The sequence below is a fragment of the Rhinopithecus roxellana genome, chromosome 16, assembly GCF_007565055.1.
Source record: "Rhinopithecus roxellana isolate Shanxi Qingling chromosome 16, ASM756505v1, whole genome shotgun sequence".
NCBI classification, from domain to species: Eukaryota; Metazoa; Chordata; class Mammalia; order Primates; family Cercopithecidae; genus Rhinopithecus; species Rhinopithecus roxellana.
In genome coordinates, this window is record NC_044564.1 from 54096911 (window position 1) to 54112448 (window position 15538).

At 40.6% G+C, this 15538-nt stretch overlaps 1 protein-coding gene across 1 annotated transcript in view; it reads right to left on the minus strand.

Moving 5' to 3' along the window:
* LOC104682262 (histone-arginine methyltransferase CARM1-like) overlaps positions 1–15538 on the minus strand; it is a gene marked incomplete at its 3' end in the record, with an annotated part of 174201 nt that overhangs the window by 8867 nt on the left and 149796 nt on the right. Inside the window, 4 exon segments of the mRNA XM_030919179.1 lie at positions 900–1037; positions 3480–3569; positions 5968–6053; positions 7399–7480. Of these exon segments, the coding sequence (XP_030775039.1) occupies positions 900–1037; positions 3480–3569; positions 5968–6053; positions 7399–7480 (396 nt within the window).

A 15538-nucleotide genomic window follows, 5' to 3' on the forward strand; every position in this document is an offset into this window, starting at 1 on the left:
TCTTTACTGGCACATCACGGAAAAATCACCTGAAAGTATACAAATCAAACTGTCACATCAGAGGTGTGGGGTGAGGTGTGGGAGTGGAGAAGGACTCTATACACTTTTGTAGTTTTCATTTATATGTATGTTAGGTTTTTGTAATTAAAGAAATAAAGACTTCAAAAATGAAAGAGTTAGTTTGTCAGGTAGTGAGCTCTTTGTCACAGGAGTATTCAAGCACAGGCCTTTATCTGCTTAATAGTTTTGAAATAAAAATTTGACTATTACATCTGCAAAAGATAAAATAGAAGGAAGAGTGGGAGGTAGCAAGGAAAGAAAGTTGAATAAGATGGCCTCTGAGTACCCTTGATACCCTGAAGGTCTTGGAACCACTCCTCTACTCTTCCATCCTCTAACTCACACAGCAGAGTTCCAACAAGGTGAAATAGGACATTGAAAAAACAAGAGATAAATCGAGGTAAATCTTGCAGATAACTCATGAAATCCATTTCCACAGAGGCCTTCCTGACACTATATACTGCCTCTGGAATGCTTTTCTCCCCTGTATACAGATCAATTTTATTGTACTAAATTTGGGGGTATGTGGCCAGACTGACCAATGTAAGTCAGTCCAGGAAGCTGACACAAGGTTTAAACACTTGATCATTCAAGCCTTGGCAAGTACTCCTGTGAGCTGCTGGATTTCCTTCCTTCCTCCACGGTCAGGTGGAGAACACTGCCTTTGAGTTATGTGAAGCTCCTCTTCCTTACCACACACATTGCTCAGGCAGGCCTCTGGAAAGCTTGCTGTCCATTTGTAGGTGCTAGAGTCTCAGGGGCCCACCAGCTTCTTCCTGCTCCCAGACCTCAATGCCCAGGAAAAAGAGGTGAAAACACATCCGTACTTTCCTGCTTACCGTTTATTGGCTACAAACAGCACTTTCCCTGACAGCATCTCCCCTTCCTTGGCAAAGAGAGGAGTCTGCAGGAGGCACCACACCTGGTACCAATGAGTCAGAGGCTCAGATGGGGCTGTTGACAGCCAAACCGTTACCCTGTAGGGCAAGAAAAAGAGATAAAAGCCAATCACACGTCAGACCCACATTAATGGGTTGGACTGCAGACTAAGGTTGATAGTTGTTTTCGTTCTTTTGAGTCATAGAACCCATTGATGAGAAGGATAGCTCAATTTATGGAGCAGGCCAGGCGCAGTGGCTCATGGCTGTATAATCCCAGCACTTTGGGAGGCCAAGGCGGGCGGATCACGAGGTCAGGAGATTGAGTTTAGCCTGGCCAATATGGTGAAACCCCATCTCTACTAAAAACAGAAAAATTAGACAGGCGTAGTGGCGGGCCCCTGTAGTCCCAGCTACTTGGGAGGCTGAGGCAGGAGAATAGCTTGAACTTGGGAGGCAGAGGTTGCAGTGAGTGAGATCACACCACTGCACTCCAGCCTGGGCGACAGAGCAAGACCCTGTCTCAAAAAAAAAAAAAAAAAAAAAAAAAAAAATTATGGCGTAAGTACCACATGCTGAGTACTGAATTAAGAGTTTATGTATATAATTTTAGTAAATCTATACAATCATCCTGTGAAGTATGCCCAGAAAGGTTAAACAATTTGCCCAACATCACACAGGACAACTGGGGAGTCATGCTTCAAACTCATAGACTTGGCCACCATGGCAACCTGTATTTCTGAATCAAAGCTCATTAGAGGCCCAATAAGTAACAAGGTTAAATCAGAAGCTGATTTGTTTGAATAGTGCAGCAAAGGGAGATGTCTGGAGTCTGGCCTCTTACTGACTCCTGCCAACCTGTTCAGGGGTCTTGAAGGTGCTTTTGGAAGCAAGAAAAACTACCAGAGCATATGGCATCTACCATGCTTCCAGCTCAGACATCCTGTGTGTGTCTGCCTGAGTGTTAAATTGAGTTTCCTCATTTCATATGAAAAAGTGAGAAAGTCTTGCTGTGCTTCTACACCAAGGTCACCTGTCCAGGGGTTGGGCAGTGGTTGCTGGCTGAAGGGGAGCAAGGGGCACATTAAGCATGGGGCAAATTCCTAGAGGGTTAATTTTGACTAGAAGATTTGGTGAAAAATTGTATGTAATTTAGCTGCCTAAGTAATATAAATGACTTTTATATCAAAATATACTCAGATGTAATATACAATAGAATGCAAATCTTCCTTCCCCTTCTTCTTTTGTTTTTTTTTTTTTTTTTTTTTTTTTGAAACAGGGTAGAAACCCTGTTTCAAGGCCTGTTTTCCTGTTGCCCAGAGCTCAAGTGATCCTCCCACCTCAGCCTCCCGAGTAGCTGGGACTATGGGCATTCACCACCACGCCCAACTAATTTTTAAAAAAACCTTTTGTGAGATAAGGTCTCGCTATGTTGCCCGAGCTGGTCCACAAATTTTCTATATATATATATATATATTTTAAAAGACAAAGCATTTAATTTCAAAGACACTTGCCCCTTGAGGTAGGCTACTTCATGCTTGTCTCTCTCACCCTTGCAGGACCAAATTCATTTACATGGGTTATTACAGAGAGGAGCAAATGTATGTATTCTTTGAACAAACATGTTCATATGGAGTCAAGGTTATTTGTGCCTCATTTTCTTCTTCTCAGATTGTCAGCTCTGACAAGGTTTCCAGGGGTCCCCTCTCTTGAGTCTTCCTCCAGACCCCCAAGCTGTATTACAGCCCCATGGGCATTTCTTTCTAAGCAGGTACAATGATAAGCCTGGGCATTCTCACAAGGAATGAAGGAGAGCACACGGTAAACATTTTCCTCTACCTGGGCATGTGACCCAGACCAGATTTCTTTGCTAGTTGGAACATACTAGAAAGCCTGGGAACAGAGTACAGCAGTCAGGAAGAGAATAGAGATTTGGGGGCCATGGACTGGTGCGGCCCACACAAGGAACACCAAACAGTGACAGCCAACGTGTAGGTAGTCTTTCCCCTCTTTTCCCTGCAACTTTCAAACCTGTGCAATAGGAAGGTGCACAGATAGCGAAGTTTCCTAATGTTGCAACTAGCATTAGTAATACACATCTGCCTGATCGTCAAAGGACTCCAGAGTATAAACCAAAACTGGGAAAAGTATAATTCAAGGTATCAGGATACAAGAGATTGTATAAGCAGGTGTGTCAGAAACAAAAGCAAAGGCTTGGGGTACCACCCCATCGATTCTATTAAAGACCAAAGAGGTGCAAAAAGCACAAACCCTCTCTCACTCCTCCAAAGCTCAATCCATTTGGCTTAAGAGGCTTTGCATAGTTTAGAGTTGATATGACACATGGAAAAGCATCTCATTTTCACTTTTTCCTAAAATCTAAAATTAACATTAACATCTGTGTTTATTTCCTTCAAAATTGGAGAAACAAGAATTAGTGTCATTGAAATCAATTATTAAACACTTTAAAATTGTGATTACAAATAGTAGATAGCATGGGGTAGAGCAGACTGAGAAAATGTTGGTGGGGGGTATACACACAGAGATACAACAAATGCCACATCAAACCAGAATGCCAGGCCATGGATGAGCCCAGACTGTGCCATCTGAAACACAAAGGGAATTTCTACTCTGTAAGGAAACAAAAAAGATAAAAGACTTGGAATTATTTTGTTGTTGTTGACAGATGTACTAGATATATTTGTGAGATCAGTAGGAATATTTTCTTTCTCTCTTGGGCACTTTTGCCTTGGCAGCCAAGTTCTCTCAGTGTGTGATTAATGCTTGGGTGGTGCTGCACATTTGAGAAGCTTACTTCTTGACAAAACCCTTCAAGAACTACGCTACTCTGCTGCAATGACCTGGAACTGCAGAGGGTGAAGGTAACATCTGGAGCTAGGTTTGACTAGAGAAGAGGAGGATGATTCAGGACACAGAGGGCAGCCATCCTTCAAGAAGCCAACGCATGGGCAGGGAGAGTTCCCCTCCACAGCTGCTCAAAGGGAAAGGTTGTTCCGGCCTCTAAAAATGGAGTGGAGCACAAAGGAAACATCGAACTCAGAAGGTCATCCTCATAGTTAATTGATTTTTGTGGGAGGCAATTTAACTTCCACTAGGCTACAACAAGAGTCATGCAGAAGTGGCTATGGTTTATGCCAAATGCAGAATAAGCAGGAATAGAAAGAATATTGGGAAAGATACAATGCAATCTAGATGCTGGACCTATTTTAGCTGTGGAACCTTGGAAGGTCATTTAAATTCCCTGAAACTTGGTACCTGCATTTGCTGAAGGGTGACAAAATCACTCTCCTACTTTCCTCATAAGATTCTTCTGCATGTTAAATGAAAAAACATGTATATAAGAGTTCTTTGCAAATTTTAGAGTAATTCATAATTATTGGCTCATTGCTGGGGCTGTATCACTCCGAGGAGTTGGATTTTCTGAAGTGCTTTAGAAGTTTTCAGAGGAGGTTGTATGTTCTCTGTATTCATGGTGTCCCCAAAGACTTACCTTCCTTCACTCTGCTGAAAACAAAATATTTCTAGAGTTTTCCATTGTACTTGGCACATTGAATTTATCGGTCTTGACTGTTATTATTTCTTTTCATGTTTTGCATCTCCCTAGATAAAGTATGAGCTCCTGAAGAATAGAAACTTTAAAAATTACTTTCCATACATGTGCTAGCACCACCACAGTACCTGGCACATAGTACAATCTCAATAAACATTTGCTGAATTGATGCACAAATGAATGAATGACATTGGTGGAAAACCCACATAGACATAATTTTTAAAATATTCCCTAGGATTCAGGAGGTAGTTCAGAGCAATAAATAAAGCTAATCAAAGTCGATTTTTTTTCTGGATCTTTGGTAGTTATTAGAGTCGTTTGCAAATGCCATTTCTCTTGCTCTGAGCATATGGTAGGATTGCAGTTTTCCACCCACTTGAGCTCAGGTACTGCCACGTGACTTGCTTCGACTGATCAAATGTGAACAGAAGTGACTTGTGCCATTTCCAGCCAGAAGCTTTCATTGTCCTTTCATACTTTAACATACTCATTCTTTCTCCTGAGTGACCAGCATCATTTCAGATAGAAGCTGCTACACTGGCTCAATTACTGGTGTGGGTAATGCATGGTAGAGCTAAAGCTGGTGCATGATGGATACATTGTGTAGAAAACAAGACACCTGTGTTATTAGAAGCCACTGAGGTTTCTTTTTGTTACTGCAGCATGTTCTGGCCTATCCTAACATCCAGCACACCCTTTGTGCATCATTATATCAAGATGGATGATTTTTTCATTAGCCAGATGCACCTTCTAAATTCTCACCCTGGCTAAGTCTTAACTTTCTTGTCCAGAAAACAAATATGACTATTAATTTTCTAAGGGAGAAAAAGACAAAATATTAGTGAAAGGTCACCCCAAAAGGATTCACACCACCATCTAAAAAAATGGAGCCAAGTCAAGGTAGGAATCCTCATTTCAGAGTCTTTTCAAGTGGAGGGGAAGAGGACAGAAATGAACATTTATTGAGTGTCCTCTTTAAAAATCAGCTGGTGCCTCTAAAACACTTAGCACGGTGCCTAGTATGGAGAAAGCACCTAACAAGTTGTAGCTCTTTGCTTGTCCTTAACACATTCACTGGCCTAAGTGCATTCACATATATGCTGTCACTTTAGAGGCACAAAGCAGAGTGGCTAAAAGCCCAGACTTTGGAGCCTTCTGAAGGGTTCAAATCCTAGTTCCAATTAATATAATTTTTAATTCTGTGACTTCATGCAACCTATCATTCCACTTTGCCTCCTATGTGTCGTCTATAAAATGGGGATAATATCCTAGGAAGGAAACATCATTATCTTTATTTAGCAATAAATGAAACGAATACTGACACATCATTCCCATATGTGACCGATATCTAAAATCTCTCCCCTGGGTGAGTAGCAAAAGTCTGCAATGAAGTTTTGTGGGTGGGAGATGTAGAGAGAAGATTTTAAACATCAAGAGCAACACTGATTTGCACAAAACCTGTGTAGATCTTCCTCTTCCGCATTCATAAAGTTTACTGTGTATTTGACTGTTTGAGCCATCAAAATCCTAACATGGAATGTGTCCTTGGGTGAAAAAATCAAAGATGTTGCCTTTCTGCCAAGATAAACTGAGCTCAAGGAAATTTGCAGTCTAGCTTTTCTTCTGTAATTTTAAGTCATCAGGAGGTAGAATTTAGAAAGCATGAACTTAATGAGAAAAATGTTAACAATAAAAACAATAAAAAATGAGTACCTACTATATTAAGCACTGAGTGCTTTTCATGCTTTACTAAGTGCTAAGGGCTTTACTAGGATGTATCATTTACTCTTTAAAAATCTCTGGAGCAGGCATTTGGGGTGTGTGTGTGTGTGTGTGTGTGTGTGTGTGTGTGTGTGTGTGTGTCGGTGTGTGTGTGTTTCTGACTATCCAGAATTTATTTAGCAGTGTGGGTTTATCTCTTCTCCACATTCTGTCCAAAAAGTTCCATATGAACTTAGTATACCCTCGGTAAAAGATGTGGTATATGACCCCAGATCGGGAAGTCAGAGCACTACTTTTCCCCTGAAGACAGTGATTGGTTCATAGATGAGCACATAATCCAAGGTAGGATAACCTAACTAAACTACCTAAACTAAATCTGGAGCTTTTGGCTTAAGTTATTAGGAAAAGGCAGGCTCTCCTGTGGAATTTAGAGTCGTAAAAAGCAGAGGCTTGAGTTTCTGTAGCCATCTTGTTACCATGAAGGGAAAGCCTGTCTAGGAAAAGTGTTAAATCAGAGGAAGTGGAGATAATTGATAAGGATAGAAAAATCACATCCTGGTGACATTTTTGGAGCTCCTGCAACACGTCCCAGAAGCAAACTCTGTCTCTAGGCTTTGTAATTTTTGAAAGACAGTCATTCAATTTTAGCTTAAGCCAATTTGATTTTTCTTCTACTTACAACTGAAAGAATTTCAGATGATGCAAACTTAAAGTTTTCCAAGGTTACACAGCAAAATGGGGCCATGGCTGAAATTTAAATCTGATTAACGGCAAAGCTCCTGCTCTAAGCTGTTATATAATGCTTGCTCTTCTACTATGTTTTGGGCCACTAGAATGAATGGGAGGATGTGAATTATTGAACAAATGTTAAGGGCTGAGTTGTGTATGGGGTGGGTCAGGGCAGTGGGGAACTAGAAGTTACTTACTGAAAGGTAGTTTAAAAATTTCCTCGCTTTCAATAGTATCATTCTCTGATGATTTTCTTAATTGATGGAGGAGATTAGAGCTGGAAGACTTGAACACACAGTGCTCTAGGGAACTCTTTCTCCTATTCTGTGATGGCTTAGCACAGAATCTGGCAGCGCAGTGCACGCCAGTGAATGAATGAGTGAGTGAATGAATCAATACATAAACACGGGAGAAACCCTGAAAAGAGAGCACACTTACTACTATTGGCTGCCTGAAGTATTCATCCACTGCTGCACCCCGGAGACTGGACAGATTGACCCCGTAGAAACATTGCTGGTACCTAAAATATCACAAAAAACTCACCATGCATCTTGTCTGTCATCTGAGTCCCCAGGCCCCCCATAGCTGTTATGTGCTATGAGGCTGCCTCATGGGTCCTCTGCGTTAGCCCTGGGGAGAATGTTTGCACATGTGAAGGGCAGCTGGTCTATAGGGTGTGGCAGGAAATTCTCCCTAGAAAATTTGCAGACCTGTATTTGACATGGGGTTGGGAGAGAAAGAAGGGGAAAACAAGTTGAGTTGAAATAAATTGGGCTCATCCCTGTAATCCCAGCACTTTGGGAGGCTGAGGTGGGAGGATCACTTGAGTTCAGGAGTTCGAGACAAGCCTGGGCAACATGGTGAAACCTCATCTTTACTAAAATTACAAAAATTAGCCATGCGTGGTGGCAGGCACCTATAGTCCCAGCTACTTGGGAGGCTGAGGCAGGAGAATTACTTGAACCTGGGAGGCGGACGTGGTAGTGAGCCAAGATCATGCCACTGCACCCCAGCATGGGTGACAGAGTGAGACTGTGTCTCTAAACAAGTAAATAAATTTGTAAGGAGATTATCAAGAAGGATATTTGGGGCCAGGAAGGCCTTTGAGCTCCTACCCTTGATCTCCCTCAATGGGTGGCTCCTGGCTCTGTGCTGTGCTGTTCAAGTGCTGAAATGCAGTTTCCTTGGTCCTCCCACTATCGCAACCAAGAGCACGATTTTAGCTCTCCAAAGCCACTTGACACTCCTGCTGTTTGAGAAAATAGATTTTCCTTCTCTGTTCTTCCCTAGCCACTGGCTGGTACCTTCATGATGGCATTTGTTGTGATAGCTGACACCAGGCAGCAAGTCAAAAGTGAGCAGGGGATGTATCATGTGGTGATCTGGAGCCAGCTCATAACAGCTTATCAGAGCCCACTGTGCACATTTCTTCCCAATTCCATGGTCAGTGACATCTGAACCATAGAAACTGACAAGCATTACATATCATATCTCCACCCCTCCCCCCACCCAGAGAACCAGATATAACGTGTTCACCAGCACACCACTGGCTCTGTTGTATTGGATTGGTGCAAAAGTGATTGTGGTTTTTGCCATTAAAAGTAATAGCAAAAACCCCAGTTACTTTTGCACCGACCTAATACTTTTATGTATCTGCTGCAATATAGACTGTGCCTGGAGCATAGCAGGTATTTCGTATCAGCTTGGCTAACGGCCTTGAAAATTTAGGAAAGCAATCTAGGGAATGAAATCAGAGTAGCTTTGATTCCAGTTCTGCCACTGACTAGCTGTGTAATTCAGACAAGTCATTTGAACTCTGTGCACCAGTTTCCTTATCTCCAAAATGGACATAGTTACAAGCTTGCCTTATAGGGTTCTTATGAGGGTTGAGTTAATTTTTGAAAAGCACTTTGAATGATTCCTGGCATTTGTTACTACTAGATAAGTGTTAGCTAGTATGCCCTAAATGTACCTTCTCAGATCAGCACTGGGCACTAGGGAAGTGCTGTCCAATCTCACTGGGTTTACTTTGGGGAGCTTATTAAGAATTCAGATTCCCAGGCCCAAACCCAGGAAAGGTTTGGCAACCTTGTCACTAGAGGTTGAAAGCCTGTATCCCTCATTAAGATTCCCTAGTAAGGGTGTGTTTTATGTGTGCTGTATAGTCTGTAAATCAAATGGGAACTCAATTCATCAGTCCTCACCCTCCCCAAACGCAATACCCACCAGCCTGTAGGGAAGAAAGAAAAAAAAAACCACAGAAACATGGAATAAACATAAAAAATTAGGGTGCAGTTAGATTTTGTTGAAAGGATCATCCAAAGTGAGGCTCTATATCAAAAGTGAAAGCCTCAAATGCGCTCACAGGCAGCAGTGAAGAGAGCAGCCTGATGCTCTTAGTCAGCAGCCATTCCTCAACATGCAAGCCAAACTTGAGCCCCATTGAACACTCACACATTCTTATAGGGATTGTACAATTTCTCACCTCTGAGATTTTGGTTGTTTTCCCCTCTACCCAGAATGCCCCTTTTCCTTTTTTGCCCTGTTAATTCCTATTTAGTCTTTAAGACTCGGCTCACTGTTATTGGTGTATAGGAATGCTTGTGATTTTTGCAAGTTAATCTTGTTCCTGAGACTTTGCTAAAGTTGCGTATCAGCTTACGGAGATTTTGGGCTGAAACGATGGAGTTTTCTAAATATACAATCATGTCATCTGCAAACAGAGACAATTTGACTTCCTCTTTTCCTAATTGAATACCCTTGATTTATTTCTCTTGCCTGATTGCCCTAGCCAGAACTTCTAATACTATGTTGAATAGGAGCGGTGAGAGAGGGCATCCTTGTCTTGTGCCGGTTTTCAAAGAGAATGTTCCCAGCTTTTGCCCATTCAGTATGATATTGGCTGTGGGTTTGTCATAAATAGCTCTTATTATTTTGAGATACGTTCTATGAACACCTAGTTTATTGAGAGTTTTTAGCAGGAGGGGCTGTTGAATTTTGTCGAACTCCCATTCACAATTGCTGCAAAGAGAATAAAATACCTAGGAAAACAACTTACAAGGGATGTGAAGGACCTCTTCAAGGAGAACAACAAACCTCTACTCAAGGAAATAAGAGAGGACACAAACAAATGGAAAAACGTTCCATGCTCATGGATAGGAAAAGTCAATATCATTAAAATGGCCATGGTGCTAAAAGTAATTTACAGACTCAATGCTATCCCCATCAACTACCATTGACTTTCTTCACAGAATTGGAAAAAACTACTTTAAATTTCACATGGAACAAAAAAGGAGCCCACATAGCCAGTACAATCCTAAGCAAAAAGAAGAAAGTTGGCGGCATCATGCTACTTGACTTGAAACTTTATTACAAGGCTATAGTAACCAAAAGAGCATGGTACTGGCACCAAAACAGATATACAGACCAATGGAACAGAACAGAGGCCTCAGAAATAACACCACACATCTACAGCTATCTGGTCTTTGACAAATCTGACAAAAACAAGCAATGGAGAAAGGATTCCCTGTTTAATAAACGTTGGGAAAACTGCCTAGCCATATGCAGAAAGCTGAAACTGGATCCCTTCTTTATACCTTATACAAAAATTAACTCAAGATGGATGAAAGGCTTAAACGTAAGACCTAAAACCATAAAAGCCCTAGAAGAAAACCTAGGCAGTACCATTCAGGACATAGGCATGAGCAAAGACCTCATGACTAAAACACCAAAAGCAATAGCAACAAAAGCCAAAATTGACAAATGGGATCTAATTAAACTAAAGAACTTCTGCACAGCAAATGAAACTATCATCAGAGTGAACAGGCAACCTGAAGAATGAGAGAATATTTTGCAATCTATCCATCTGACAAAGGGTTAATATCCAGAATTTACAAAGAACTTAAACAAATTTACAAGAAAAAAACAACCCCATCGAAAAGTGGGCAAAGGATATGAACAGACACTTCTCAAAAGAAGACATTTATCAGCCAGCAAACTTATGAAAAAAAGCTCATCATCACTGGTCATTAGAGAAATGCAAATCAAGACCACAATGAGATACCATCTCATGCCAGTTAGAATGGTGATCATTAAAAAGTCAGGAAACAACAGATGATGGAGAGGATGTGGAGAAACAGAAATGCTTTTACACTGTTGGTGGGAGTGTAAATTGGTTCAAACATTGTGGAAGACAGTGTGGTGATTCCTCAAGGATCTAGAACTAGAAATACCATTTGACCCAGCAATCCCATTACTGGGTATACACCCAAAGGATTAATAAACCATTCTACTATAAAGACATATGCACATGCATGTTTATTGTGGCACTGTTCACAATAGCAAAGACTTGGAACCAACCCAAACGCCCATCAATGATAGACTGAATAAAGAAAATGTGGCACATATACACCATGGAATACTATGCATCCATAAAAAAGGATGAGTTCATGTCCTTTGCAGGGATGTGGATGAAGCTGGAAACCATCATTCTCAGCAAACTAACACAAGAACAGAAAACCAAACACCACATGTTCTCATAAGTGCGATTTGGACAGTGAGAACACATGGACACAGGGAGGGGAATATCACACACAGGAGCCTGTCAGGGGGTGGGAGGTAGGGGGAGGGATAGCATTGGGAGAAATATCTAATGTAGATGACGGGGGTTGATGGGTGCAGCAAATCACCATGGCACATGTATACTTATGTAACAAACCTGCATGTTCTGCACATGTACCCCAGAACACAAAGTATAATAAAAAAAGACTGTACTCAAATATTTCCATTTAAGAATGCAAAACCTTGTGTTACGATTAAGTATCTATGCTTCATTCACTTAAAAGCAGAAGAATTTTCTTATTCATCAGAGTATACTTAACACTTAGCATGGGGCCAGGAATATTGTTAGGGTGAAAAAGATCTGTCCACATTTATTTATTTAATGAATAAATTAATCAGTGAATGAACTGGAATGAACTGGAGGGCTTGGTACTCTAAATGGCCCTATATGTGGGTACAGGCATCAATGACAATGAAGAGGAAATGGGAAAAGTCATTTGTCCAAGTTTCTTCAGCTTCATCACTCAGTTCCTAATCTTCTGCTTCTACCAAGGGCCAGAGCCAAGCTGGCCCACTGGTAAAGCCAAATAGCGCTTCACATCATTTTATAAACACATATATTGAAAACAAGCTTCCTATAATCCTAGAAAATGTCTGGAAATAGAACACTGTAGATTTAAATGGCTTTAACAGTTAGAATGACAATGGGAGTGTTCTTGGGGAAATAATCATGTCACAACAGCCTATTACTAGGTTGATGCAAAAGGAGTTGCAGGTTTTGCCATTACTTTTGCACCAAACTTATATTTGAAGGAGGGAGGAAGAAAAGGAGATGAGGGAAAGAATGAGAGAAGGAGAGGGAGGGGGAGAAGGAGGGAGAGACAGAAAGAAAATTTTTCAATACCTTAGAAAACTATGGTTTTTAGACTTTATTGGAAAATTTTTAAAAGTACTGATGCCTCTGAACTGTGATACATTTGATCTAGGGATAGCCCTAGTGCCTGTTTATTTCCACAGCTAAACAGGTGATTCTGAAGTGCAACCAGGGTTGGGTACTAAGTTAGTTGTTCTAGATTCTTGACCAGGTAGATTCTTGGCCAAAAAGATTATTGGCCAAAAAGAAAACTCCAAGGGCAAAGACAGTCCTCCACATGGCATGACTGAATTGAAAACTTCCGTCTATCCACTGAATACCACCTCAGCTCTCAAAGAGGATGATGCGTCTGTGCCATTTGCTTTGCATGTTCAGTACCAATTAAAACCCATAAGCCACAAACAGTGTGGTGCAGATGGGCACCATTTCTGGGGCAGATGGAAAGCTGTGGGCAAAGAGCCCACTGCCTGGGTTTTTAAAAAAATTCTGGCTGGACCATATTTCATATTTCTAATTCTTAGAAATTTTAAATATCCTTCTGCAATGCATCATAAAATAATTAAAGCGGATAAAATCTGGCATCTCTTTTGGTCTCCTGAGATACATCGTGTGTGTCAGGGGGTCAGGGAGATTGATCAGGCAACTCATCTGTTGAATGGGGAGCTAGGGATAGTTTCCATTGTTTACATCAGCTGTGGCTTCTATTTTCTAAGTTAATTTAGGGTGTCTTTATGAGCACATAAGAGAGAGAGTCTGGGTGTTTTTTTTCTCCTGAGTTCACGTTCCCAATTCCTATCATTCTTCATGTGGGAAATCCTTCACATTTACCAACACCACAACCATAATGCATGCAACATCTGGAAACGCCTAAAAATACAGTTCATATAAATCAGACACTTTAAGAAGAATCTTGTCTTTATTCTATTCTGACAAAAAAGCTGCTCATCCCCATTAAGAAGTTTTCTTCCTTTGTAAAAAAAAAAAAGAAGAAGGAAGGTAGAAGATAAATGACAGAGAGAGAGAAGTGGGATGGTGTTGGGGGAGGGGAATCCAGGTTGTGCTGTTTGACAGTTAAGCAACTTTTGTGTCTTAATGTGCTGTGCTCTACCAGAATTAACAACCAAGTGTACACTAACCTGATGGGAGACGTATGTAACCCCAAGAACTAGGAAACAAAAGCAAAGATTCAAAAATGTCACTACAGCCACAAAGAAGGTTGAAAATGTGGCATAGGAGTATGGTTGGGAGTTCCTAGTAGGAGAAGGGTGTGTGTCTAGGAATAAATTGCATCTTTATTTGATTTCTTATACGTTCCTTGTATACAGCAGGACTTGAGGCTTGGTTGTTTTTGACAAACTTCTTCTAAAATTAAATTCTATATGGTTATTTTATGTGTTAATTGTGGCAAAAACACTTGTAAGATCTACTCTCTTACCAAATCTTTGAGTTACGATACATTATTTTTGACTATAGGTACAACGTTGTACAGCAGAGCTCTACTTATTTTTATCATGCTTGACTAAAACTTTATGCTCATTGATTAGTAATGCTCCATGTTTCCTCCAGCTGCTGGTAATCAGCATTCCACTCTTTGAGTCTATAAACTTGACTATTTTAAATACCTCATACACATGGGATCAAGCAGTATTTGTCTTTCCGTGACTGGCTTATTTCATTTAGAATAATGTCCTCAAGGTTCATCTATATTGTCACATGTTACAGACAGGTTGCCATGTTCTGCCTTCTGTTTTTAATATTTGACAATGTTTCCTGTATGATTTTTTTTTAAACTTTCATTTTAGGTTTGGAGGTACATGTGAATGTTCATTACACAGGTAAACTCATGTCATGAGTGTTCGTTGTACGGATTATTTCATCACTTGTGAATTAAGTGCAGTAACCAATAGTTATCTTTTCTGTTCCTCTCCCCACAACCCTCCACCCTCAAGCAGACCTCAGTGTCCGTTGTTTCCTTCTTTGTGTTCATAAGTTCTCATCATTTAGCTCCCACTTATCAGTGAGAATATGCAGTGTTTGGTTTTCTGTTCCTGCATTAGTTTACTAAGGATAATAGCCTCTAGCTCCGTCCATATTCCCACAAAACACATGACCTCATTCTTTTTCATGGCTGCATCTGCCTTCTTTTTAAGGCAAAATATATTCCACTGTATGTACATACCACATTTTTAAAATCCATTCATCTGTTGATGGACACTTAGGCTGTTTCCATATCTTGGCGATTGTGAATAGTGCTGCAATGAATATAGGAGTACTAACATCTCTTAAAGATCCTGATTTCAATTCTTTTGGATAAATACCCAAAAGTGGGATTGCTGAATCATATGGTAGTTTTATTTTTAAATTTTTGAATAACCTACATATATTTTTTCATAGCAGCTGTACAATTTTTCATTCCCGTTAACAATGCACGAGGGTTCCACTTTCTCCACATACTCACCAACACTTGTCTTATTTTTTTCAATAATAGCCATCCTGAAGGGTGTGAGGTGATCTCTCACTGTGATTTCAATTTGATATAATTTTCCACTCCAGCCAACTGCAGGCACATCAACCACTGTGGAAAGTGGTATCTGTGCAAAGATGTGTGCTCATTATGTCTCTGATTTTACTGGTTTAAACACCAGCAAAGCAGTGTGGCTTGTATTTCCCATATGCTATGGTTAGATACTTTTTTGTATTTGTAATCTTTTTTTTTTTTTTTTTTTTTTTTTTTAGTATAAATGAGAGGGGAAAACAGGTGCATTTCAGACCATGGCTCTTTGGTAAAAAGTAAGGGAAAGTCTGTGATTCTGTAAAGCAATCTGTGGAGCATTCTCAGGTGTGTCAAGCTAAATCTAGATATTATAGTGGTTGGCCTAAGAATTGGACCTATGAAAGCCATATTGGAAGGAAGAATGAATCAGTCAAGGCAACTGTGATGGTTATCTCAGGTCTGTTCTACCTAGCGAATGGCTGCCCTTGCAGTAACAGCACCAGATTTTTCTGTTAGGGATCTCTTTCTTACTCACAGTTCTTGTGGTTTAGGTGGTCTTGACTATGCTTTCAACATGTGGCTCAGTCTCAGCCAGTCACAGTGTCTTATCACCCTAGCCTTGGTGATAGACTTAGGGTTAAGCTTGTGAC